Source organism: Eleginops maclovinus, chromosome 18, assembly GCF_036324505.1.
Source record: "Eleginops maclovinus isolate JMC-PN-2008 ecotype Puerto Natales chromosome 18, JC_Emac_rtc_rv5, whole genome shotgun sequence".
Classification (NCBI taxonomy): domain Eukaryota; kingdom Metazoa; phylum Chordata; class Actinopteri; order Perciformes; family Eleginopidae; genus Eleginops; species Eleginops maclovinus.
This window is the reverse complement of record NC_086366.1, coordinates 5,602,589-5,628,263: the sequence shown is the minus strand read 5'-3', so window position 1 is coordinate 5,628,263 and position 25,675 is coordinate 5,602,589. Positions and strand designations below refer to the sequence as shown.

Here is a 25,675-nt window from a genome sequence, read left to right as displayed (position 1 = left end):
CCAACTTACTCTGTCTTTAGTTATCAGGGAAGCTTTCTGCCGAGTGTTTTGCTCACTGGTTTTGGATTAGTTAACCTGTTTAAAGACCATTCATTTGACACCGACAATAAATCTGCAACTGTATCTTAATTAAACAAGGGCCAAAGTTTAACCTCCACTCATAAAGCTTCTTTACAATAGCCAAATAAATGCATCAAATCATCATTCCCCAAAAATACAATATAGAGGGAACAACATGCTTTTCCCAATGAGTTTTCCCATGTCCTGTTAACTGGGGGTCAAATCACTGAAACAGTCCCTCTATAAATAATGTAACCTTGTACCTGACGGGTTAAGGGGCGGGACATCTCTGAGAGGTTGACCAATCACAAGAGTGCCGGCCAGCTAACCAATCAGAGCAGACTGGGCTCTGGTTTCAGACAGAGGGTGAAAAGAGGTGTTGCAGCACAGGACGTATGAGAATAATAAAGAGCTTTTTGAACATTAAAGTGTGGAGACATGTCAGAATAGAGGAACAAATCACAAATATGAACCTGAAAATGGGTACAACATGTCTTCTTTAAGAAAACTTGGGCAAAGTTTGAATCACACAAACGTATGCCATAGATGGTTTTTCTACTTCTGAAAGAGCAGATACTAAACAGCTAACACATGCTATACAGTTTCCTGAGGCCCATCCTGCTATATGAAATATAACAGGTTTCTCCTGCAGCTCTGCAGAGTCTTCAACTGTGTCTGAAACTGTGACCTGTTAGCAAGTCTTACCTTTCACACTGAATTCCAGCAAACCCACCCTCCCTGAAGTATAATCACTCTGCCTGGTGTTAACCTTACAAGCCAGAGTACAGTATCTACACATGTCTCACAGCAGGGGAGAAAGGAAATATAAATTTGACAGACGACACATACCACACTTCAGTGTTACCATAAGATCAGATTTGACTGTACTCTGAGAAGGAAGGAACCATGCCTATGGGGCTAAAGTAATGCCATATGTGTGCAGGTACTAATGCGAGAGAGAGTGTGTGTGTGTGTGTGTGTGTGTGTGTGTGTGTGTGTGTGTGTGTGTGTGTGTGTGTGTGTGTGTGTGTGTGTGTGTGTGTGTGTCCGACATTTGATAATGACCAAGGCCTGTTGCGGCTTACTGTAGTAGGCTATAAAACCTTCATGCTGCATCCTGCTCCTAGCTTCCTGTTACTAGTAAACACACACACACACACACACACACACACACACACACACACACACACACACACACACACACACACACACACACACACACACACACACACACACACACACACACACACACACACACACACACACACAAAGCTGATCGAAATACAACAAGTAATGTGCCGTCACAAAGAACACATGTGGTGAAACCAGGCTTCACACACACACACACACACACACACACACACACGATCCGTCCATCCATCCAGCTAGCTCCTGTGACCAAGGTTTCATCACACCCCCCATCATCAACCCCATTACATCAGCCCACTTCCTGAACAGAGGGGTTGCTGGGAAAAAACAGAGGTAATCTGTTATTGCTTCGACAACTGTGTGTGTGTGTGTGTGTGTGTGTGTGTGTGTGTGTGTGTGTGTGTGTGTGTGTGTGTGTGTGTGTGTGTGTGTGTGTGTGTGTGTGTGTGTGTGTGTGTGTGTATACAGTCTGGCATGTGTTTGTAGTCTTTTGTTTATGTTGTGTTGTGTTTATGTTGAGGTTTCAGAGGTGGAGAGGCTTGTTAGAGAGTTTGTGATGCAGTGGAGGCTGAAAATGTGGAAACTGCTTAGGCTGCATTCAAAACATAAACTCTTTTAATAAAGCCCTGCAGCAAGTCATCTTCACTTTCCCCCTCTCTCTTTTGAGTTTATGTGTGTGTGCATAGGTGTCATTTACGTTGGAGTCGCTGGAGATATTTCCCCACCACTATTTGAAAGTATAATTTGTTTAAAATGTTTGGAAAATAGCATACACAAAGAAATGAGAGGTTTATTTGCCCAAGAGAAAGTGTGCAATCTTGAGAACAGCTTGTTTACACATGGTTGGTGTATTTCTGGGGCCCTTAGCGGTGTAACTTGGACATATGACACATTTATTATAAATAGAAAATAGAACAAGAAGGAAACCTTGCTCCAGCTTTGCAGTTCCTCTATCTGCTGCTAGAAACACCAAAGTGTAATAACTTATTCCTCCAATCTTGTGGCTTTTTTTCCCCAGAATATCAAACGTTTTTGACCATTACTGACACTATGAAGCATCGATTTCTTCATTGAGGTCCTTGTTTGGTTTGTATAGTCGCACATAATGGATCACATGTGATAAAACACGTTGATCTACACGCCTACTGCCTTAATTTGCTTTACCCCTCCCAACCCTGTGTTTATATTTCGACTCTACTTACCAGGCCCACCATCAGATCATTACCCCTATGAAGCTGGATTATAGCCACTAGAAGCTTTGGTTTTTATTTGCCTTAAACTTTCTATCTCTCTAAAAATATGTCCTCTTCCTTTCACCCTGTACTTCTTTCTTTTGTTCCACCATTTCTCACTCTTTCTAAGCTTTCAATAACAAGGCCAAGGTTCACTTCTTGTTGGTGTACACGAGGGTCCTGAAGTGTGATATTATGAGGAGAGGTCATGCATCTATTGGAAAGAAATCTCAGGGTCAAAGCTCTGAAACAAACATTGTGACTGTATCTCCCCTGAGCGTCAGACGTACAGGAATTTGATATGTAAACTACAAAGTGTGCATGTTAAAAAGGAACATGTTAAAATGACACAATGATAAAATAAAGACAGGATTACATAGTTAAAGGGGGAAATGTACCAGAGTTAGGTACCCTCTGGAGTTCTTCTAAACAAACATAAAACATTATTTCTGTCCCAAAAAATGTGGGTATCATGAAGTCAATTTTTGTAATTGTTTATATTTTTAACTCATGTAAAAGGCCTGATAACTGATCCATCCATCCATCCACTTTACAAGCTTGCTGATTTAGCTACCTAGCCACGTAGCTACCGGTCTAACAAATGTGCTAGCTCTCGTAAGATCTATCTAGCCATCTAGCCGTCTGTCCGTCTGTCCGTCTGTCCGTCTGTCCGTCTGTCGTCTGTCCGTCTGTCTGTCTGTCTGTCTGTCCGTTTAGCTTGCTGGCTAGCATACATTAGTTATCTATTTAACAAGCTAACAAAACAGTTACCTAGCTATCTATCTATTATGTCTTTTTTATTCTTTTTATAAACAACATTTGGCAGCAGTTAAACGAACTTGATCTTAATTCACATAAAACAGGCAATTGTTTTAAAACATTGCAGCCTGAAAGGCAAATTCATCTTTTCAGTCTCTAATCAGAAACAGCTGCTGTCTGTTTGGCAGCGACCACCTTGTGTCTGTATTTTCAGTCACGGTTTTATGAACGATAGGTGTAAAGTGTCTCTTCAACTATCTCCCGCTTTAAGCTCAAGCCTTGGCTTCACTTCAGTCGCAAAATAAACTCTAAGGCAGAGAGCTAAGCTGTTTCATGTGCTGAGCTGCTGCCAGACAATGTGCTCGCTGGGGGCATCACCAGGGTGGGCGGCTCACTCTGTGAGGCTGTGAGTATCTGTGGGGGTGTGGGGTGAGGGGGTGCATGTGTGTTTGAGGTGTTCATTTAGCATGTAGCTATTAGTGTTGAATTAAAAAACACACCTGTGTATACACATTTACAGAGACCAACGAACATAATGTAAAGTGTTCTCTCTGAACTACACAGCAACAGTCAGGTTTAAATGAAGCATGTGTGTGTGTGTGTGTGTGTGTGTGTGTGTGTGTGTGTGTGTGTGTGTGTGTGTGTGTGTGTGTGTGTGTGTGTGTGTGTGTGTGTGTGTGTGTGTGTGTGTGTGTGTGTGTGTGTTTGAGTGTACAGGCCTAAAGCGGGAAATAGATCTCCATCAAGGATTGCTAACTACTGCCCTTAAGACACCTATAACTTACTAATGAGCATCAATGTTATAAAAAGGGTTAAAAGGGCAGAGCTTTGGGGAAATGTCCCTTCACGACTTTCAAGAGGTCAGCACAGTTCACCTTTCGCAATTGTTAAGACAGGAAGTTGAAATCAACACTGACCAGTATCCAGGATGGGGAGGGTCACTTTTAAAATGTAATAAATGTAATCAATTGTCTAATTTAAGTATCGCAGTATAAAAGGACTGTCCTACCTCCCAGCACACTGAGCGTTATGGCCTCGGTGTGTTCAGCCAGCAGGTCAGCCTTGGCGATGGCAGCCAGCGACAGATAACTGGACATGTTCCTGCTCAGCTCCCGGTTCCCTCTCTGCAGGAAACGCACCGCCACAGGGACGGCCAGCATCATGACGGAGGGACAGCTGTAGTTCTGAGGAGAGGAATCAAGAGAGGAGGAACAGGAGACAGCCTTTGTCATATATCCAAAAACAGGGGCTTTTATTTAAGGAGTTATCAAAGACCTTCAGGGTATTTCTTTTTTATTTATTATATATTTAAGTCTTCTCTTTCTCCTTTGGCCTTAAATCTGCACTGTACCTTTTCCCGCTGTGACACCGTAAACTCCCCCACTGCGAGACGAATAAAGGTTTTATGATTTAAAACGTCATTAACGTATGAAAGGGAGGAAAGTGTGAAAGAATATTTGAGGATGCAGGTTTGTATGGTTTGTCCGTGTGAACACTCACAGAAAGAAGAAAGAGAGAACAGGATATGAAATGCACTAGCACCCTCAACAGGACACACTGATATACAAGTGTGTTTGAACATAGTCCTTTGTGTGTGTGATATTGCTGAGCCTAACACTGCAGGCTATTATTGCAAATTATTTCAAATGTAGTATAAACATCAAGTTTTACACTTCTAGGGTCTGCAGCAGTCATTACATACATTTAATTACACGATTTAGTTAAATACTCGATTCTGATTGGTCAAGTTGGACATTTCAGAGGTTGTTTATACTCGATAACACACCACTGCTCAGCAAAATAATAAGTTGCTAACGAGGATCAAGAGAGAGAAGGAAAGAGGATATTGACATTTGTCAGGATGTGTCGTATTCTGGGATGTTCACTGCAACTCTGGGATGTTACAATGTGAGCTCATGTACCCAACATTAAACTCAACCATCATTATTAACTTCTACTTAGAATACCCAGAATGCCTTTCAAGCTGCTGTTGATGTTTTGGAGAGTTTAAAAAGTGTGAAGCCTTATTTTCTGTGTCTTTCACATCTCTGTTCCACCACTAGATGGCAGTGCAGGCAACGTATCCACAAAAACGTTACTCACTCATCAAATTAATCTACCATCATGTTATTTTTATCATCACCCTTATTTAAATCTAACCAAACAGTACATTTTTGCTCAGCTTCCCTATGTACAACTTTATTTTTGGTACTTAGGTATATCTTGATGCCAATACTTTTTCACGATAATTATTTTTCCTAAAGTAAAAAATGAATACTTCTTTCCACCTCTGTCTCTGTGGGAGTTTCAGAGGAGGGGTAAGTAGAGTATTTGTGCATGCACAGATTCAAAATGACAGGATGACAGAGAGAACAGAAGAGATCAGAGAAAAATAAAGGTAGACGGGGGGAAAAGAGACAGTGAATAAGTAAGACAGAATAGAACGAAATCAAGAGGAAAGAGACTGACAGAGTTAAGACATCAGAGCGGCTGTACGTGCCTCTCGGTCTCATTATGATGGTATTAAGCACATTCCCCAAGGAAACGGAGAGAGAGAGTCGGTCTGCTTTTAAGCCTTTTAGCTGCTAGGTCTGATGGGAAACCAGGGCATGATTTACATTTCCTCTGCAGTGTTTATTTTTTAAGTTTATTTGCTATTAAAGAGGCCATATTATTCTTTTTGGGGGTTTCTCTTTCCTGTAAAAAGACATAAAGAGGTTTTTGTGCATGTAAATGTTCTGCAAAGACTAAAATTCTTGTTTTCCCAGAGAGTTTCTCTCCCACATAATGTATTTACTATTAATTTGTATTAAATTAGTTCAATTGAATCGCATTTATTTCCAAGAAATTAAGAAATAATAAAAAATGTTTTAGGCAGCTCTGTGTTTAGTGACTTCTGTTGGTCTAAAGTGTATTTATAAATCTATGTGTTGCTTATTATTTATTTCCTGGCAAGTATTATCTTTGTATTACTGTAAATAAAGTTCGATTTGATCTAGTTAAAGCACTTAGAGCTGCAACATCACAAAACAATGCCTCGTGTGCATGTGTGTGTGTAAGTACCTGCAGGATACAGCTGGTGATGTCAGAGGCTATCTTGGCGTGCGGCGTGTCCTCTGTGTTTTCACCTTGCGGGGTGAGGTTGTGCTCGAGACACGACTCCCACAGCCCCACCAGCGCCGTGCTGTGCTGCTCGATGGAACCCGTCTCCCGTATCGCCGTGGTGATGCGCGTGATGCAGATCTCCACCACTGCCTGGTCGTTGTCATTGGTCAGATAGTCCTGTGAGCCAGCAGACGGTGAGAGGGCACAATTAATTAAGGATGCAGTGAGGAACTGAAGGACAAAAAGATGAATTATGGATAAGAGCATGAATAATTAATTAAACTAGGACATGCCCTTTGATATCTTAGGTAAATTAAATTAAGTGCAGGCTTGGATAGTAACAGATACATGTAACAGGATTACGCATTTAAATAAAAGGTAACTTTATTCCCTGCTTTTTAAATAAAATCTCTGAGCAGAGGACACATTTTTGATCCTAAATGTCTTGGTTTCTTCCTGTCTATGTGTTGGTTTCTGACCTGTGAGCAGGAGATAGCCTTGATCTGGTCCAGAGCCTGAGACAGACCGGCCTCGATCTCTGAGTCCTCCAGAGAAAATAGATCCCCTGCTCTGGACAGATCCCGCTGCCCCAGCACCTGGCTGAACAGCTGGTGCATCCTGGTCCGGTTTTGGGGACTCCTTTCAGACCAGTTTGGGACTGGTGTCCAGTTTAAGAGCCCTTAATGGTGTATGGATACATCCCTGACATATTCTTCAAAGACAGCAATCTTTTACATTTTCCTCCAGGGCAGCATTTAGAGAGAATGACATGTCCTTATAAACGTATCGAGTCTTCAAATATTACATTTTGCACCATTTTAGGTCTTCTGGCTCCTGTGAACTCACTCTAAATTGTAAAATAACTCCAAGAAGTCTTAGAGATCATCATTAATACTTCAAGAATGATGATTTTTTAAAACTCCTCTGCAGTATGGTCCAGATTCAGGTAGGTTGGAGAGGATCGGACGAGTTTCACCAGATGTTTTTCTGGGTCTGCCCGAGGCCCGTTACCATGGAGATGAGGGATTTTCTGGAGGAGGCAGCGTTTCTGCAGCAGAGTCCTGAAGTAAAATGAAGGAGAGGTAGGTTACATTGAGGATGGGATGATGTATGAATGAAACAAGAACAACCTCAGGGTGAGCAGGAACCACGACTTGACTCACAATATTGATTGAAAATGATTTTATCTCTCCCACTAACAAATAATAGTCCGTTCCTCTGCGTACCAGATGCTGGAAATGCGGCGACAGCAATGTTACTTAAAATAAGGGCAGCACTGATGGAGGTTTTTTGTAACTGTCCAAGTCGGTTCACATTTTCTTTTCCATTAACAAGTCTTTAAACACTACCAGAGCCCATACTGTGTTCCTGTTGGTGTTGTCTTCTTCTGCTGTTGTGCTTTCCACAAATATAAAAATAAATATTCAAAAAGCGCAGTAAGTCTAATGTTTGTTGTTCATAGCTGACACTAAATTGACCGGACTTCTTTCTGTGGATTGATATGACTGCACATTGACCAATCAGAATCGAGTATTAAATTAAGCCGTGTAATAAAGAGAACCAATTGCTAGGATGTTCATTTTGACTTCTAGGTCGGCCTACAAACAATAACATAACTTCCTCGACCAAGGTAACTATGCTGTCAAACAGGCTTCATGTGAAAATGACATTTAACAACAAATATCTCCTACTCCTATCATGGTCCCTCATCTATCCCTCCCCCATTTTTCTCTCTTTCCGTTTCCCCTCTGTAAGTTAATATGTGAATAAGTTGTAATGGATGACTCCTTGGTAATGTGTGACATATCTGCTTCAAAATCACACACACACACACGCACACACACACACACACACACACACACACACACACACACACACACACACACACACACACACACACACACACACACACACACACACACACACACACACACACACACACACACACACACACACACACACACACACACACACGCATACACTCTGGGAATGTGTGACTCACAGAGGTGTTTGCTTTAACTGTGCAGTTACAGAGAGCATATTCTACACTGTGCTGGCTTCAAATTAAAGGCCATTAAGCATGTTAAATATTCTCCATCGATTAAAACAGTGTGTGATTTGTTCTATCCCTAATATGCTTTCTAGTAATCATTCAGATGCAAAATAAAATTCATAAAGACAGGATGTTCCATTGAGAACAAACAATTCTCAGGCGTAAAAGTGTTATGAATGAACTCAGAGCTGTGGGAAATTAAAGGCACCGTGTTAACCATTATCACTGTTTCTGTCAGCCTCAATTAAACATTAAACACCAGGAAGTGTTTTAGAAGGGTGGGGGGTGGGGGGGTATGTTACACACACATTCAAATACATACAGAGGCTTGGGGAGTAGAGGATTACATATAACGAGATCATTATGTTATCAGGAAAGTAGTAATTGTGACGGATCACATCTTTGAAAGGTCTTCCCTTTCCTGTAGTGTCATATATATATATATAGGTGTTTGTGCATGTAAATGGTCTGCAAAGAATCAAATCCCTGTGTTCCCTCCAGAGGGAATTTCTCTTCCAAACACTCCCCTGTCTGAAACGGCTCCATTAGACTCTTTGTTTACTTCCTTAACATAGTGACATCATCAGTATGTAACACTCGCGCTTCTATTGGCTACAGCTCAAACACATTGTACATTATAGGCTAAGGGGCATCTCTAAGTGATTGACCAATAACAACAGAGTCAGCCAGCTAACCATACAGAGCAGACTGGGCTCTGGGACTGGCTTCTGTGTAATTGTAAAATACCTGGAACATTAAAGCATGGAAACATGTCACAGTAGAGGCACCCAAGACAAACATAAACTTGAACCATGATCACAATATGTCCTCTTTAAAGACATGCTCCAAAACCCATCCAAAGGTGTGTATCTTCTTTGGCTTCATAACTCTTTATCTGTCCTCTGTGCCACAAAAAAAATTAAGTTTGCAAGTAGGAAACAAACACATTATTCAAAAACAGACACCCACTGTGTCTGCTCCTTCCTTTCAGAAGATCTAAGCATATGTATCTGTGTCATTGTCTGCCTGCTGTTCTCACTTTTCTCTACAATCAGATGGCAGCAAGCTTGGGGAGCAACAGATTACCTCTTTTTTTTTTCAGGTTACTAGTATTTGCAACAGATTTCATTTTTAAAGTAACCTTCCCAACCCTTGACGTCATCTAGTTCTGACACCTTCCAATAAAAGTCACATTGGAGCGAGCCAAAGCCGACCACAGGAAACAAAGCGGAGCCCTCTGGAGACCGTCGTCTGTCCTGCCAACACGGGGATTGGAGAGCAGCCCATTGCTAGGAAACCACATCAGGAATGCTTATTGGTCCGAGCCAGGCAGCCTGGACCAAAAACAACAAAACAACCATAAACACAGAGCGAAGAGATGTATCTGTCGCGCGCACGCACACACACACACACACACACACACACACACACACACACGCACACCTATTACCCTTGATGTGTAGAGCAACAGTCAGGAATGGAAACGCTTGTCCATGCTCTCATCACTTCCAGACTCGACTGCTGCACTAGCATCCTCTATTGCTCACCAAACTAAATACAATCTTCTATGTGTCCAGAACCCCGCGGCCTGCCTGCTCACCTCGCCAAGACAATCAATCCATCATATCCTCCACTATCTCTCTTTCAAATACCGGATTACATTTAAGATATTAATGTCCATTATAATAACGTTTTTCACAACTGTATAATGAAAGACAACAGAACAATGTGACCTGTGTCCTCTGCTCAGGGATTTTATTTATAGGAAAAGCTGCCTTCGATTAAGCAGAATCAGGCAGTGGTCATTTAGATTCACACTATCTGTAAATGATAACCCTACAGAACAGTACAGCTTACAAACAAGAAATGAAATCTGATCCTTTTACAACAAATACTTTATGCTCTTTTTTAGCTTTTTTTTACAAGCATTTTCATCCAGCTAGTAAGCCACAATTGTTGGAAATGTAACAGTATTCTTGTTTTTTATGTAGGTGAAAGGGAATACAGCTACCTTTATGCTGTATCCCGATTGCATAATGCCGTTACATGTAATCACAAGCTTGGAGTAGGAGAATAGAAAGTCAGAAAGATAAAGAGCTAGGGAGGACAGATGGAGAGGATCAGAGAAAGACAACAACAAAAAAACTTCACAGGAAAACAGACACCAGGAGGAGAGGAGGAAGGAGAGTCAGAGGGAGAGAGAAAGCCAGAGGTGGATAAGGTTTCTGTGTCCTGAATTCTCTGTGTAACCTGCAGACAACACACACACTGAGCACCTATTATTCTACCTGAATGCCTCATTAAAAGCCTCACACACACACTTGCACATACAGTATGACAGACACATAATATCCTCTCTCTTCTCCGTATAGTACACTGCTGTGTTTATTTACAGGTAAACTTTCCTTTCAGTAGCAAGCCAACCATGAGTGACTGTGCCAGTGTGCGTGTGTGAGTGTGTGTGTGTGTGTGTGTGTGTGTGTGTGTGTGTGTGTGTGTGGGTGTTGGTGCGGGAGTGTGTGCCAGCTAGAGCATCACATTCATAAACATTTAAGTAAAGTACCAACAACAAAGGTACAACAACGCAACTAAGATATGCTGTTCAGTTAACCGTTAAGTATGTACAGGTGGAACAAGCTGCCACTATCTTTTACTGTGTGTGTGTGTGTGTGTGTGTGTGTGTGTGTGTGTGTGTGTGTGTGTGTGTGTGTGTGTGTGTGTGTGTGTGTGTGTGTGTGTGTGTGTGTGTTTAAAAGCAGAGGAAAAAAACGGACCTGAGGAATTTCAGTTCTTAAACAATCAGCTAGTTACTATTAATCACCCAGCTACAGCTCAGCAAGCTCAGGAATGCAGCCTTTACACACAAGCACACGCGAACACAAACACGCATGCACACACACATGTACACGTACACACACACACACACACACCCACTGACACTTATGATAAGTAGCAGCAGGTAGGCGATTTTTTTACTTTTTGGTTGATAATATCCTTAAAATGTGTGGTATCTAAAGCTCTAACAGGCACCAACATGTTGCACGGGAGATGCGGGTAGTGGGGCACTGGGTGAGGGGTGACAGGGGTGTGTGTGCAGGGGGTGTGTGTTGAGAGGGTCCGGGGCTATGTGAGGACAATGTGACCGAAGGGCCTCTCTTTCCTCTCTATCCTCCAGCGCTGTCTTCACTCAGCACTCTGAGAGAGGAAACACTGGCTCTTTTGTATGACCTATAAGACAGACCTCCTTCCCCCGTCTCCCCCTTTCTCTCTCTCTCCCTCTGCTCAGTCGGCCCTATCCTTCTGTGTAATGTGCACCTGCTCACTCACACACACACACACACACACACACACACACACACACATACACACACTCACTCAATCACTCAAATACTTCAGAAAGGAGCAGAGTGAAAGGGAGAGAAAAGAGCACTGCATTCCTGTTTTCTCCACATAACTGCTTCATATCTTTCTTTCAGTCTTTATTTGTGCATAATTTGTAAGGGGAGGAAGAAGGAGGAGAGAAGTTCAAACTCGGTTGGAAGGCTGCTTTTTTTTAATCATTAGTAAGGAACATTTGATATTTGGCAGCTTTATCAACTTTACTTCCCAAAGAAGTAGTAGTTATTTTATAGCCTAACATTAGCTTTGTTCTCCTAGCGATATCATTTACGCTTCAAAAATCTAAAACGTGTGTACATCATAAACATGTGCAAGCACCAGAGATTATTTTTCTACAATACACTGAAATCCAAAGGAAAAATGCAATTGGCTTTTTGTCGAGGGAGACTACAAAAAGTCCTCGCTGCACTACCGTGTAATCCATACTAGTGATACAATTAAAAGCTGGTAAAGTTGGTAGTTTCCCTATAACTGGGCCATCACTTATGTAACTGATGCCATGAATAAATAAGATGAATAAGTCACAAAGAAGAGATTCCCTGAAGATTTCCCTGGGAATAGATCCACACTGCCAAAGAGAAATCAGCAAAGACTTTTGGAAAGACAGACCCCGGGGTTTGGGAACATAATGTATGAGTGTGGAACGAATGGAAAGGTTTTCCATTATTCATGCCCAGAGGTAATGCAGCTGCAGAGCAACGATTCGGAATTACAGTATGACAGGAGATGCAGTAGATAACTACTGTAAAAGCAGACTGAAGAGATTAAGTCAGACAGAACGGGAAATACGGAGACAGAAAGCAGAGACTGAGCATGACGGGAGAGAGTGAATATCTCACTTTCTCTCTTGAGAGTTCAATGTGGAGCTGATAAGAGCTCCAGACCACAGGAACACTTAATGTGACAAGTATGGATGACACACTGCAGAAAGATAAGATGTGCAATCAACAGGGTTGGGAGGGTTACCTTAAAAAATGTAATCCGTTACAATTACCAGTTTTCTGTAACCTGATTAATGTTCCTCTAGTGTGTAATACATGTTTTTGTGTACCTGGCTTCTATAAGCTAGTGCTCCAACACATTTTATGATAGGCTAAGGGGCGGGACATCTCTAAACTGTTGACTAATCACAACAGACCGCAACCAGCCAGCTAACCAATCAGAGCACACCAGGCTCTGGTTTCAGACAGAGGGGGAAAAGACGTGAAGCATCACAGGCAGTATGAACATTAAAGCATGAAGACATGTCCCAGTAGAGGCACAAAATACCTGTATGTGAACTTGAATATGAGCATATAAAGCTCTTTAAATGATCAGAACCATTGGGAATCAGACCTAAACTCAAGAATTTCTCCCACTCCAAGATTTCTCATGCAAAAAATACATTTTGGGACCTACTTTGCTTGATATCGTGGTGAAATGTCACAGACAGGGAAAGAAAAAACCCTAACAAAAGTAATAGAAGGTCCTCAAAAACTATTTTAAATGGGCTTTACTGTGTGTTTGCAGATGAAAGTGAATGTGTGTGTCAGTAGGCACACTGTGCAATATCCAAAGTGTGGAGGGGGGGGGTTCCTCTTTTAAATTTGCGCTGTGAGACTCAGGCTTCTCAGCGGATTTCCACAGCAGAAGGATGTGCCGGTGCATTACCGTAACACTCAGCCAACTAACATCCACACATTTTCTAAACCATTTATTATTCATTACTCCCCGCTGCAGCCAAAACTCTCCCAGAGCTGAACGGAAGCATGTTCTGCCCTCAGCACATAGATAGAATCGGAGGATGAAACCCTCTTTATTTGTCACATGCATGCACACAGCAGAGCACACACAGTGAAATTAGTCCTCTGCATTTAACCCATCCTAGTACTAGGAGCAGTGGGCAGCTATCGTGCAGCATACCGGTGTGACCCAGGAGTGCAAGCTTAAGGGAAAAAAAGTCAGCGCATTAAATATTATGACCTTGTTCGTGATAGTGAGTTGCTTTCATAAATATATATCCTTAATACATGTTTAATTTGCTGCTAAGTTTAGAACTCCTTTAATAACTTGCTTTTTCCTGAGCAGGCTTGGGGAGTGACATGTATTCCCTCATAGTTATATAAAAAAAGATGTCATTAGATTACTGTTACATTTATAACAATTGGGGATTTCTAGCAGGATTACAATGTCAATCAAAACTCAAAAGAGCATATAGAGTTGGATCAGATTGTATTTATTCTTTGCAAGCTGTACTGTTCTGTAGGCTTATACTATAAGTGTAGATCTAAATGAATTTGCTTTTATATTGTGATACCGAGATTAAGTTACTGGTGGTGCATATCCTGGAAAACACTGTTCTCATACATTAATTGGTTAAAAATAATTGCAACCTCATTTACTCTGCAGATGAAAATGAGCTAAGTAGCATCAGGACAAGGAAATGCAAAGACAGCATAACATGACTCCACAAAAACCCAGTATATCTTTTTCTCTAAACAGAAAACTGAGTGTATCCTCATTCCTGGAAAACAATTATGGTCTTCACTGTGCATCTATGTGCCCGTGCTGCTCTGTGATAAACTGGGAGACATGACAGATTTGGCAGGAGTGCAAAAGGAGTAAAACACTTGAACGAATGGATTGCATGTCTTAAGTTAATTAGAAAGTATTATATTATATTATATAGTCGTTTTCATTCACAATGGAAGTGAAAAAAGAGAATGTGATACAACAAGAAACTGCCAGAGACATCAACATCTGTCTGTGACCTTGAGGAGTGCCCCCTCAAACACACGAGCATGCACACACACACACACACACACACACACACACACACACACACACACACACACACACACACACACACACACACACACACACAGTTGGAGCAACAGTAGATTTCCAGAGCATAACCAGATATACACAGACCAAATGGTATGAGTAATGCGACTGAACTTGCCTTTCAAGCTGTAAGCACACATTCCTCTGTATTTACACCGAAAGACACACACACACGCGCGCACACACACACACACACACACACACACACACACACACACACACACACACACACACACACACACACAAAGGGAGATGGGGGAGAGAGACTGAGAGGCGACATGAAAGTAAAGCAGGTGTAAAATAACAACTCCATTTTTTCCAAATAAACCTACAAATATTCACTGTAGAGCTGCACGTGTGTCCTCTACAGTCCATCGTATTTTTACACGAACATTATCGCGTAAACTGTTAGCATTATGCAATAATTAACTCGTATTTAACCTTACATATTGCATTCAGCGCCTATAAAAACAAGCCACGAATTCCCCTCTTCAATCCACCTGCTCTGTCCATTCATGTTTACAGATGACAATGAAAAGGCATTTTACCCAGCAGGAGAGATTGTGCATGATTCCACCTCATCCAGACAACTTTCCCGACATCAGGGAATGTGGGTGGCATTCATTCCCTTTATCCCAGCAACGCGTTTCTGTCTGTTAACGCTAGATTGCCATGCAACAAGAATGAAAAAACACAAACATGGTTGAATTCCTACAACCGGACGAATTACCTTCTCCGTGCAGCGCGAGGACGCTTCGGTCAGTACCTCCAAACCCCTCCGTCTGCAGCGGCATATAGCAACACACATTCCCCCTGCACAGCTTCGGGTTCTGACCATCCTCGTCGGCCACCATTGGAAAGCGCGCCACCGTGCGGCAGACGAGAGCGCGCCGTGCAACAGGTGGATGGTGGGAGGGACAGGTTGGGATGCTGCCTTCAAGTGTCCCCGGGAAAACATAGGAAACAGCCAACCATAACGTATGTGATTTGTCACATGAGCTAACACACCAGAGTAACAATCTATCAACTTCTATCATTTGAGATCAGTTATCAGCTGAGAACCAGGAAAACTGAAAATGTACTTTGCACTAAAGAGCTACTTGCACTACTGTCAAATTGTGTTGATTGTGTCTAATATATGTAATATTACTTAGTTTTTTTTTGTATACCCCTTTTTAATCCCCCTTTTTTTGTTCCTATGCTCTTATCTTTTTATGTTTTATGTTCTTGTTTATATTTGCACTGTGGGACTGCCAGAAACGGGATTTCAATGTTCTGTATGTATAACACATGTGGAAACTTTGACAATGAAGTGGACTTTGACTTTGAAAGAAAATAAATAAATCCTGCATGCTTTAAACACAGGATCATGTTGTTAATATTATTGTTACTGTTAAAATCAATATCTGTGGGTATAGCAGCAGCAGTAGCAGTGGTACTATTATTGTTGAATAATTGAATGCTTTACTAAAATAAACAATACTCACTATATTGTTTAGTGTATCCTTTATGCACTGCTGATAAGTCTGCCATCAATAGGTGGCGGTATTTCCCCAGCCATTTTGTTGGGAAGTGAAGCTAGACAATATGTCCACAGTTTCTAATGGGTCAAAATAAAAGCTCATGATTTGGCAATATTGTTGGTGGTGCTGGACATACTTGTATATAGGCTCGTTTCTTAATGAGACTTCACATTTTATAATGAACAACCTAATCGCAACTTGGCCCGCTATCCATTCTTGCTCACGAGAATAGACATATTGTAAATCCTGCTGGACATGTCTGCTCCACACAACCTTTTTTAAAAAAATGTTTTTATCTGCACAGCAGAAAATATAGTATATGTATATAGTATATGTCTAAATGTCTTTTTTTTTTTATTTGTCAAAACTATTGTCTTAAAATTTTATTTTGAAAATCCCCATCTGATGTAATGTCCTTCGTGAGGGCTGGTTACTTGGGGAACAGCAGCGATGGATAACATTAAGCTAGTAGCTTATATTGCGCGTTCTTTAAAGACCATAATTATATATTAAAGAAACATAAGGATGTGGGAGGAGTTTAAAAAGAACCGATAAACACTTTCAAGGATTTTTCGAGTCCATTTTATCAGGTGGGTGGTCACCGGAAGCTATTTTTTAGCCGTCTTTTTGTGTTAGCATCTCATCCTCAAGTGTGCAAATTAGCCTTAATGACAGTGTTGAAAGCGAAAGCAAAATAAGAACCAAATAGAGTATCACAATATGGAGGGATTTTCCGAATTATAGGGCTAATCACTAATTTAGGATTTACTCAAATAAAGCAGATGTTATCACTTGCTCAGTGCATGCCCCAAGAAAGTGCACTGGGCATTGAAGCAAATGTTCGTAGTGGCCAAACGGTGGTACTACAACTCAAGTGATGTCATTTTGGCCCTATAAAGAATTGGGAAAGAGACGTCTGTAAGTCAACATGTCATTTTTTTGGAGCTAAATAAACTACCCAGCAGGAACACTTATATAGCCCTTATTTAAGCTTAATCCAGAGTTATTATCTGTCTCCATTCATTTGACTGGGTAGAGCGGGAGATCGAAGGTGGAGCTTAAGGGAAACTCAAGTGCGCATGCTCTACAGGGCAAAAGAATGGATCTTCCGGGTACTTTCTGAATCTACAGTCGCTCTATTTTGGGCTTCATTCGCCACTGATCAACTGTCATAAGAATGAACGGTGTATCCAGTTCTCTTTATACACCCATGGTTCAGTTCCCTGTTGTGGTTTTTCTGTCTTCCAGTCTCGTCCAATGACGGATCTATTTTATGAGGCAGGCAGGTGTGTCAGACCTCGTTTCATTAGGCTTGTTCCAAGAATAAACCACATCTACTCAGGATTTGGGAATAGCAGCAGGAGGGAGGACACCGTGCAGGAAGCCGGGGAACGGGACCGGCATTTGGGCCATGGCCACCGCGCGCTTCCCTGGGAAGAGTGCGGACGTGGCCGCCTCGAACTGGAGCGCTTCTCCCGGCCGGCCGATGTGTGTGAACGGGACCCCGTGGATCCTTTACCTGCTGGAGGAGTGTGTGGATAATGTGTGGGAGTACTGCAGCGTGGTGATAGGACTTATATCCATGTTCTGCTTTCTGCTGTCCACTCTGCCGTAAGTAGCATCACGAAGTGTCACTGATAAACTATGAACTGTTAATCACACACACAAACGCACACACACACACACACACACACTCACTCACTCACTCTGTTACACCGAACACCCACTGTACACTGTTTTAAAATCAGAGGTGGGCGAAGTACTCCGATCTTTTAATAGGTAAAAATAAAAGAACCACAGTGTAGGAAAACTCTTAGTAAGTAAAAGTACAAAAGTATTAGGATCAAAAGATACTTAAAGTAATCAAAGTAAAAGTTCTTATTGTGTAGATTGGTCCAATATGTTATATATGTTGATGTGTTCGTGTGTTTATCAGGCTGGTTATGGTGGAAGACATTGAATTACTTTATTTGACTCTGAATTAGTACAGTAGAAATACAAAGTAATCAAACAGAAATACTCAAGTAAAGTACCTTAAACATTGCTATGAGAATTGCCATTTGGGTCACAATAAGTACATAACTGTAAATTAGATATTTGTAGTTTATTTGCAAAGTTTTCTTTAGCATGTAAAGCTCACAACTGTCAGCAGGAATGCTACTGCCAAATCCAACTAGCTCATGCTTATAAAGTAGCTATCCATCATTCCTTTTTTATTACAGCACCCTTCCGCACTACATTCGTACCGTCTCCAATTTTATTATGCTGTTTACATAATATTTAAATGTGAGATCCAATTAGATTAGATATATTGTATTGATCAATTTAGGACTTGTTTCAGATAGATGCTTATAGAGGTGAAAGCGTTGGTGTTTATGAAATTAACTTGATCTTGTCCATGTGTTGTCTCTATCCAGGCAGGTGTACGAGGCCTATAGGAACGGTAAAGTGGAGGAGGCAATGTCGTTTGGCTTCCTCTTCTTCCTCTTCAGTGGAGACTTGACCAGCTTTGCAGGGTGCTACCTCACCAGCCAGCTGCCAATTCAGGTGTGTGTGTGTGTGTGTGTGTGTGTGTGTGTGTGTGTGTGTGTGTGTGTGTGTGTGTGTGTGTGTGTGTGTGTGTGTGTGTGTGTGTGTGTGTGTGTGTGTGTGTGTGTGTGTGTGTGTGTGTGTGTGCGCTTTGAACTCAATGCCAGTGCTGTTAGTATTTGGCAGATTCAGATCCGTTGGAGTCATTTTTCATTTCCTTTCTTGTCCCTGAAGGTAGCGAGTCACTACATTTCAGAACCCCTGTTCATACTGTAGGCCTTTTCCTGCAATCTCTTGTACTTCTAACACTGTGTGTGAAACTTCCAAAATGTACAGTCTGTTTGCTTATTTTGAAAAGACATTAGGTGCTATTACATTTACAATTTGGTTGCCATATACAGTATACATGGTAGAATGTCTCAAAGGCTGTTTTACTAGGGCTACCAATGTTCAAAATGTTAATAGCAATTAATTGGATGCTGTCCATATTTAGCTAGGGATTAATCACAATTTAATAACAAATTAATTGCACATTATTCATCTGTTTTTAATTGACCTTTTAATGTATATTTTTCAGGTTTTTTTATACTGTTTTCACAATGGGAGTCGTCCAATATGCTTGGTTTATACAAAATGTGTTTTTGTTGTTACTGCAACAATCCAAAACAAAGACAAATGTAGGTTAATTTAAATCAATTGAATCCCCTTCTAGCTGTAGCCATTCATTTAGCTCTTGCTGTTGAAATGTTGTTAATCGGCCATCAAAAAAACTGTGCCGTTAAAAGGAATTTGCTTTATTATGGTTTTAACTTTTAAACCCCTAGTTTTTACCATTTTTTTCTAGCTTACACAGCACTATAAAGGAACCACTATAACAATATAAACTCCTCGACTCACTTTCTAATTACATTTCTTTTTCCATGTGCTCTCTCAGGTAGTCACAGTGGTGTTCTACATCTTCACAGACCTGATCCTCATCTCCCAGTTTCTCTACTATAAGATCAAGAACAGCTCCAGCAGAAGTAAGCACGCTCATGAAGAGCATCACCATGAGGGAGGAAGTGTTTCCTGCTGTTTACATCAATAATCATTTGAGCTGGCTGACTTGCAGGCTGCTGACTTCATAGATGACACAGGCTCAGTCCCAGTTGTTATGTAATTACAGTGTGAGTTGTTACCACCAGAGCCAAAGTGCATGACTGCCTAATGACTCATGTTGAACAAATATACTATATATATATGAATCAGAATCAGAAATCCTTAATTTGTCCCACAGAGGGGACAATTAAATTGTTACCGCAAAGGGAGGGAGGGGGGGGACAGTATAGATAATGACAAAAATAGTCAAAGTAAAAAATGCATGCAGATAATACCAACATTTAAGTTAGCTCAAGGAAACACAAGCGAAGTAGGAATATAATAAACAAATTGGTGGAAATGTAGAAAGTAGCAGCCAGTTAACAGTAGTAAAAGAAAAGGTATAGTAAGAATGTTCAATAAAGACATCATAATCAGTTAACTTGAAATGTCCGGTAAGAAGTTATTTTACAGATTTGAATGTTCAATTTCTCTATTCTAAAGCAACTTTTCAAGCTGATAGTCACACTGTGTTGTGTTGGGGTAGGCTATCATTTGTTTTGTGTGTCTCATTGTGTATTCTTTGGTTTTTGTGTGTGTCTGTAGAAAGCCCTGTGCTGAAATGGCTGTGTTTCATGTGGTGCGGCTCTGCAACGTTAGTCCTGCTGGCTCTACCCAAACTCATCGTAGACAACAGTGCTTCTTTAGACACCAAGGTTGGTATATCGTGTATTGTATATACAGTATGTTAAAACCAGTAACATAAAGACAAAGAAACCAGCAGTAAAACTGAATAAATAACATGTTGTTGTCATTTATGTCAGCTCAGTATTAGCAGTCCCCACATCTGTACACAAAGCTGCCTCTCATCCACTTTAACTAAACTGAGTAAACTGCAGCAGAAACTGTTCGTAGTGTTTTAGTATATCCTTTTCTGAAGGTATCTTCTGCGTGCAACTGTCTCTGTATGCACATTGTACACAGAGGCTAGTTCCTTGTGTGCGTTTACCTACTACAATAAACCTGATTCTGACAAAATATTGAAACATACTATTAAAACACATTGAACAAATCTGAGTTAATTTAATGCTTTATAGAAAAATACTGTGTGTGTGTGTGTGTGTGTGTGTGTGTGTGTGTGTGTGTGTGTGTGTGCGCGTGTGCGTGCGCCGGCCTGTGTTCCTCTTTCTATGTCCTTTCCATATGTTTTCCAGAGTACCTCTAAATCAGTGGAAATCACAGGCTATGTATGTGGATACCTGGCATCTGTGTTCTACCTCAGCTCCCGGTTCCCCCAGCTCTATAAAAACGTAAGTGGCCATTTGTCGGTGTGGTATTTGAGGTTGTGGATGTTGCAGTGCCACCATGATAGAATATCTCAGGGAAAACTCAACTTATTATACAACAGTGAGAGTTTGTGTATGTGTACAAAAACAAGAACCAGACGCTAAAGACAATGGTGCTGTTGTGCTGCATAAACATCTTGGCACGACTGCAGATATTAATCACCGGAGGGGATCGTCTCAGTATGCTTAGAGAAAATCCTCGGCACACACACACACACACACACACACACACACACACACACACACACACACACACACACACACACACACACACACACACACACACACACACACACACACCCAAACACACTATACCTGAATATTTGGTATCAATACGTTTGGGTTGCCCTGTGGAAAGTCCTACATGCTTGCACATGCATCTTTTTCAGCAGAAATCCCAAAACATTTGGAGAGTTATTCATCAGGTTAACTTTTATTATTTACCCTTCAGCAGAATTTGTGCAAATACTTTGCCTAATGTTGGGTCCAGCCCATGTAATACGTGGCACTCAGTTTTCAGAGATTTACACTTGTGGGGACAGATTGAACTGGGAGTAAAAAACTCCATTGTTCAGTCAAGGTTAAAAAGTTTCCCCTGCTTCACAATACTGAATGGATGCTTTCAGACTCTGACAAACACACATCCTGCTGCTGTTTGTGCTGAAAAACCAACCATGAAAGAGGCCCTATTCTGCTTTTGGCTTCTTTTCCCATTCCTATAGTGTGTGTTATAGGTTTTTGTGCATGTAAATAGTCTGCAAAGGATAAAATCCCAAGGTTCCCCTGCCTGAAACGACTCCATTGGACTCCTTATTTACTTCCTGAACACAGTGGCGTCACTATGAAACACTCACGCTTGTATTGAGTAGCGCTCTTACACCTTGTACGTGATAGGTTAAGGGGCGGGACAGCTGTAAGTGGTTGACCAATCACAACAGAGTCGAGGCTAGAATAATAGTGACAAATGCAGTTATGAAGCTGGTTATAATCTATATTTCTGCCACTCTTAATACTATAAACCATTTTTTATTTTAGTTCCAGCGACAGTCCACGGAGGGCACTTCTTACATGTTGTTCGCTCTGGCCATGATGGGCAACGGGACATACGGAGTGAGCGTCATCGTGGTGCTGCCTGCTCTGAAGGGCTCCAAACAGACCTTCATCATCAAGCACCTGGCCTGGCTCATTGGCAGCCTGGGAGTCCTCATACTGGACTTCTTTGTATCCTTTAAAGAACACGTTTAATGTACAAAGCCTTTCAAATCTGAAACTCACTTGAAAACTTGAAAAAAAAGCTAAAATTGTCACTGATTTTAATTTAAAAGGGGATGAAATTGTTTATATTAGCATCAAAATTCATAATCTTTGGGTTTTGTGGTAGTTGAAAAAAGGATAAATGAAATGTAAAACAACAATATAAAATATATATATTTATAAATAAATAAACATTGGAAGTTTAAGTAAGAATGTTCAATTAAAAATATAAAATAAAACAAAGATATTTATAGAAACATAGAGTTATATTAAATTTGACAAAAGAGTCCAAATATTTAAATGAATATCAGATGTTAATTTAAAAGTGCGTGTAAACAAATAAAATAAAAATATTTATGTTAATATAGGTATTTACAGTCAAATTCCTCATGAAAAATACAAATATATATATATATATAGAAACACAAGAAGTTAAAAAGAATATACACATATATTTAAAGACTTTGAAGTCAAATGTCCAGTAAAAAAAACCACCATAAGAATCTAAAGTGAAAATGTGCAATAAAAAGGTCAAATTAAAATATAAAATTATATAAAAATAAGAAGTTAAAGTAAGATGTCCAATTAAAACTAAATAATACAAATATTTAAATGAAAATAAACTTGTACATATTGTTCCAAATTATTTTGGTGTTTGCTCCTTAACTCCTGTCAGGTGACTGCCCAGTTCGTGGTGTACAGGAAGAACAGCTCAGCAAAGGGCAGCAAGCTGCTCAGCGTCCCGGAGGTGGAGCCTCTGCTGTGTGAGGAGGTGGAGCTGTCGCTGTTATAGGAAACAGAACCAAACATGGACTGCCCAATCTGCAGTTTCTGATTTATCTGCTGATTCTCTGTGACTATTGAATAACAACTTCAGAGAAATTGCAGAAGCTATATGCAGCCGTGTTGAGGCACCAGCAGGATCATTACTTTCGAACATGATCAACCCCAAAAATATGGTTAACTGTCTTTTATGTGACAATTAGCCACGGAAATATCAGGTCGAAACATTTTTCTCCAGTTAGTTTAACCACAACCTTTCTGTTTTAGGCAGGCCATTAAGCATTTATCAGATTCCTTGTATTTATTCTGAATAGAAAGGTCAGATTTGTTACATTCATCCACTGGGATTACTTGATTTTGTTTTGGGACGGAAAACAATATTTTTATTGGCCACCGGGGACACCTAGAGGAGGGAGCTTAGTGCCAGACCTCTCCTCCTAAATGCAAGCTTTATGGAATAAATAAGTGCCTGTTATTTATACACACATTTTTGATAGGGAAGCTTAAATACTGCTGTATCATATTGCAATATTGTATGAGGAGGCATAGTAATGGGATTCATAATTTGGTATTTGAGTGCCATAACCTACCAGGCTTTTTAAACATGTTTTTATCTTGGTTGTTAATTTCTGAATGTGGTCCAAGCTCTCTATTTTTATGCAGAATTGTGTGCCTCTTAAAGTTAAATACAACTTTATTTTATATGCATTGTCAAAACTTGCATGTCTTAACTATTGACAGCGTTTTATTGAAAGAGGCCCAATTATGCTTATATATTATGGGTTCTGTGCATGTGAAGTGTCTGCTAAGGGTAAAATCCCAAAGTTCAGGACCATAGTGACATCACTACGGAACACTCGCTAGCGCTCCAACACATCGTAGTGATAGTCTAAGGGGCGGGACATCTCTAAGTGGTTGGCCAATCACAAAAGAGCTGGCCAGATAACCAATCAGGCACAAGATACAAATATGAACCTAGAAATGAGCATAATAGGGCTCCTTTAAGCCTCTGTTTTACTTCTCTTATTACTAACATGTTATGAGCTGCATAGTCTGGTGTCCTCTTATGCAACTTTTACAATTATGACGTACAGAGATAGTCATTAAATAAGTCATTACTTTTTGATAATGTATTTCCAAATGCATCTGAGAATAGAGACATTAATGGGATGTCTTAAAGACGTAGTTAAAGTCATGAGGCTTATAATCCGTTTGCACGTTAGTTTGTTTTTCTGTTCTGTTTGCAGATGCTCTTGTCAAGTCAATTTTAATGTTAACGCGACGCGGTTGAACAAAACAAATACATGAAAACAAAGCAGAACAAAAATGAAACAGAACATATAATGTTCTTAAAGGATATCGGCTTCGATCATTAGTAAAACTGTGGTGCTGTTTCTGCAAAATGAAAGTAATATATCTTTCTACCTCATTTAATGTGAACATAATTAAGAGCTTGATCAAACACATTGTATATACACATTTAAAACATGCAATGATGTTAGGACTGGCTGTTATTTCACTCTCAGCCTGTCACTTGATGCAATAATGTGTAATTAAGTTGATATTTGGGGAATTCCTTGTTACTTTTTTTACTGTAAATGAATATTTTTTTGTAAATTGATGCAATTAGAGTATACATTTTTTTCCAATAGATTGAACTTTTTGCTACATATTTTTGTACTGCACGATTCAAACCTTGATTATTCCTTCAAATGAATAGGAAACACTTTGCAAAGTAGCACAAACAAACTTGTATGACTGTAGAACATGTGTTTATAAGACTAGGTTTTGTCACACTGTATTGATTTCAAAGCATAATGTTATTTTCTTCGTATTGTGTACATGGCAAGCGTCTTCTCATATAAACTGTAGTACAGACCAATGTATGTATGATGATAACTATGTACACAACTTGAATAAACTGCAATATATACTCAGTCAAAAGGTCAACATACACTTTGTGTCAATATGTCTTCTTTTTCGTTTTATATATAAGACTGAAAAGACCAAAAGTGTAGCGTTCAGTCATTTATGAGCAACACAAATATAGTTTCTTGTATTTATTTGCATTGCATTAAATTTGGACGTCATCCAAAAGTAATGGAAATGTCATTTATTTTTTATTTGATAGGGACAATTTAACATAAATACAAAGCATGAAAACTGATGTGCTGCACAGAGAGGTTATAGCTATGGCTAATTTTCAACTCTTGTCCCTAGTTGGGCTTTTACATGTGCGGTGTAGTTAAAATATGTTCTTTGAGTATCATAAAAATCACAAAACACTATAGAAATACAATGAAATACACCTCACATAATACACATACCACAATACAGAAACACCTTAGTCATTTACAATAACTTTGTTAAAAATGGGTACAGCTCTGGTTTGTTTTTAGCCAGCACTTAACCTTTGATGTGAAGGGTTTTATATCTGGAATTAATTTGATTTCAGTTGGTAATGTGTTCGAGAGCTGACAGCCCTTTATGGAGAAAGCTGATTCATCAGGTTGCTTTACTTTTATATTATGATATTCAGATAACGTTACTAATTACAGGTTTTACTAGGTTACTAGTTATTGT

General features: G+C 40.1%; 2 protein-coding genes across 3 annotated transcripts in view; one reads left to right on the top strand and one right to left on the bottom strand.

The window, feature by feature from the left end:
• veph1 (ventricular zone expressed PH domain-containing 1) overlaps nt 1-15,414 on the bottom strand; it is a 72,160-nt gene extending 56,746 nt beyond the window's left edge. For both annotated transcript variants that reach the window (XM_063907899.1, XM_063907901.1), the window contains exons 1-4: nt 15,311-15,414; nt 6,785-7,366; nt 6,264-6,482; nt 4,210-4,384 (exon numbers count right to left, since the gene is read on the bottom strand). In XM_063907899.1, the coding sequence (XP_063763969.1) occupies nt 4,210-4,384; nt 6,264-6,482; nt 6,785-6,922 (532 nt within the window). In that variant the 5' untranslated portion in view covers nt 6,923-7,366; nt 15,311-15,414. The remainder of the gene's footprint in view (nt 1-4,209; nt 4,385-6,263; nt 6,483-6,784; nt 7,367-15,310) is intronic.
• Nucleotides 15,415-16,521: 1,107 nt separating this feature from the next.
• LOC134880810 (lysosomal amino acid transporter 1 homolog) lies at nt 16,522-25,046 on the top strand. Its single transcript, XM_063907891.1, has 8 exons — nt 16,522-16,693; nt 17,352-17,714; nt 18,521-18,650; nt 19,567-19,654; nt 20,316-20,425; nt 20,924-21,019; nt 22,091-22,276; nt 22,986-25,046. The coding sequence occupies exons 2-8, from the start codon at nt 17,515-17,517 to the stop codon at nt 23,100-23,102; spliced, it is 927 nt and encodes a 308-aa protein (XP_063763961.1). The 5' UTR covers nt 16,522-16,693; nt 17,352-17,514; the 3' UTR covers nt 23,103-25,046.
• The last annotated feature ends 629 nt before the right edge of the window (nt 25,047-25,675 follow it).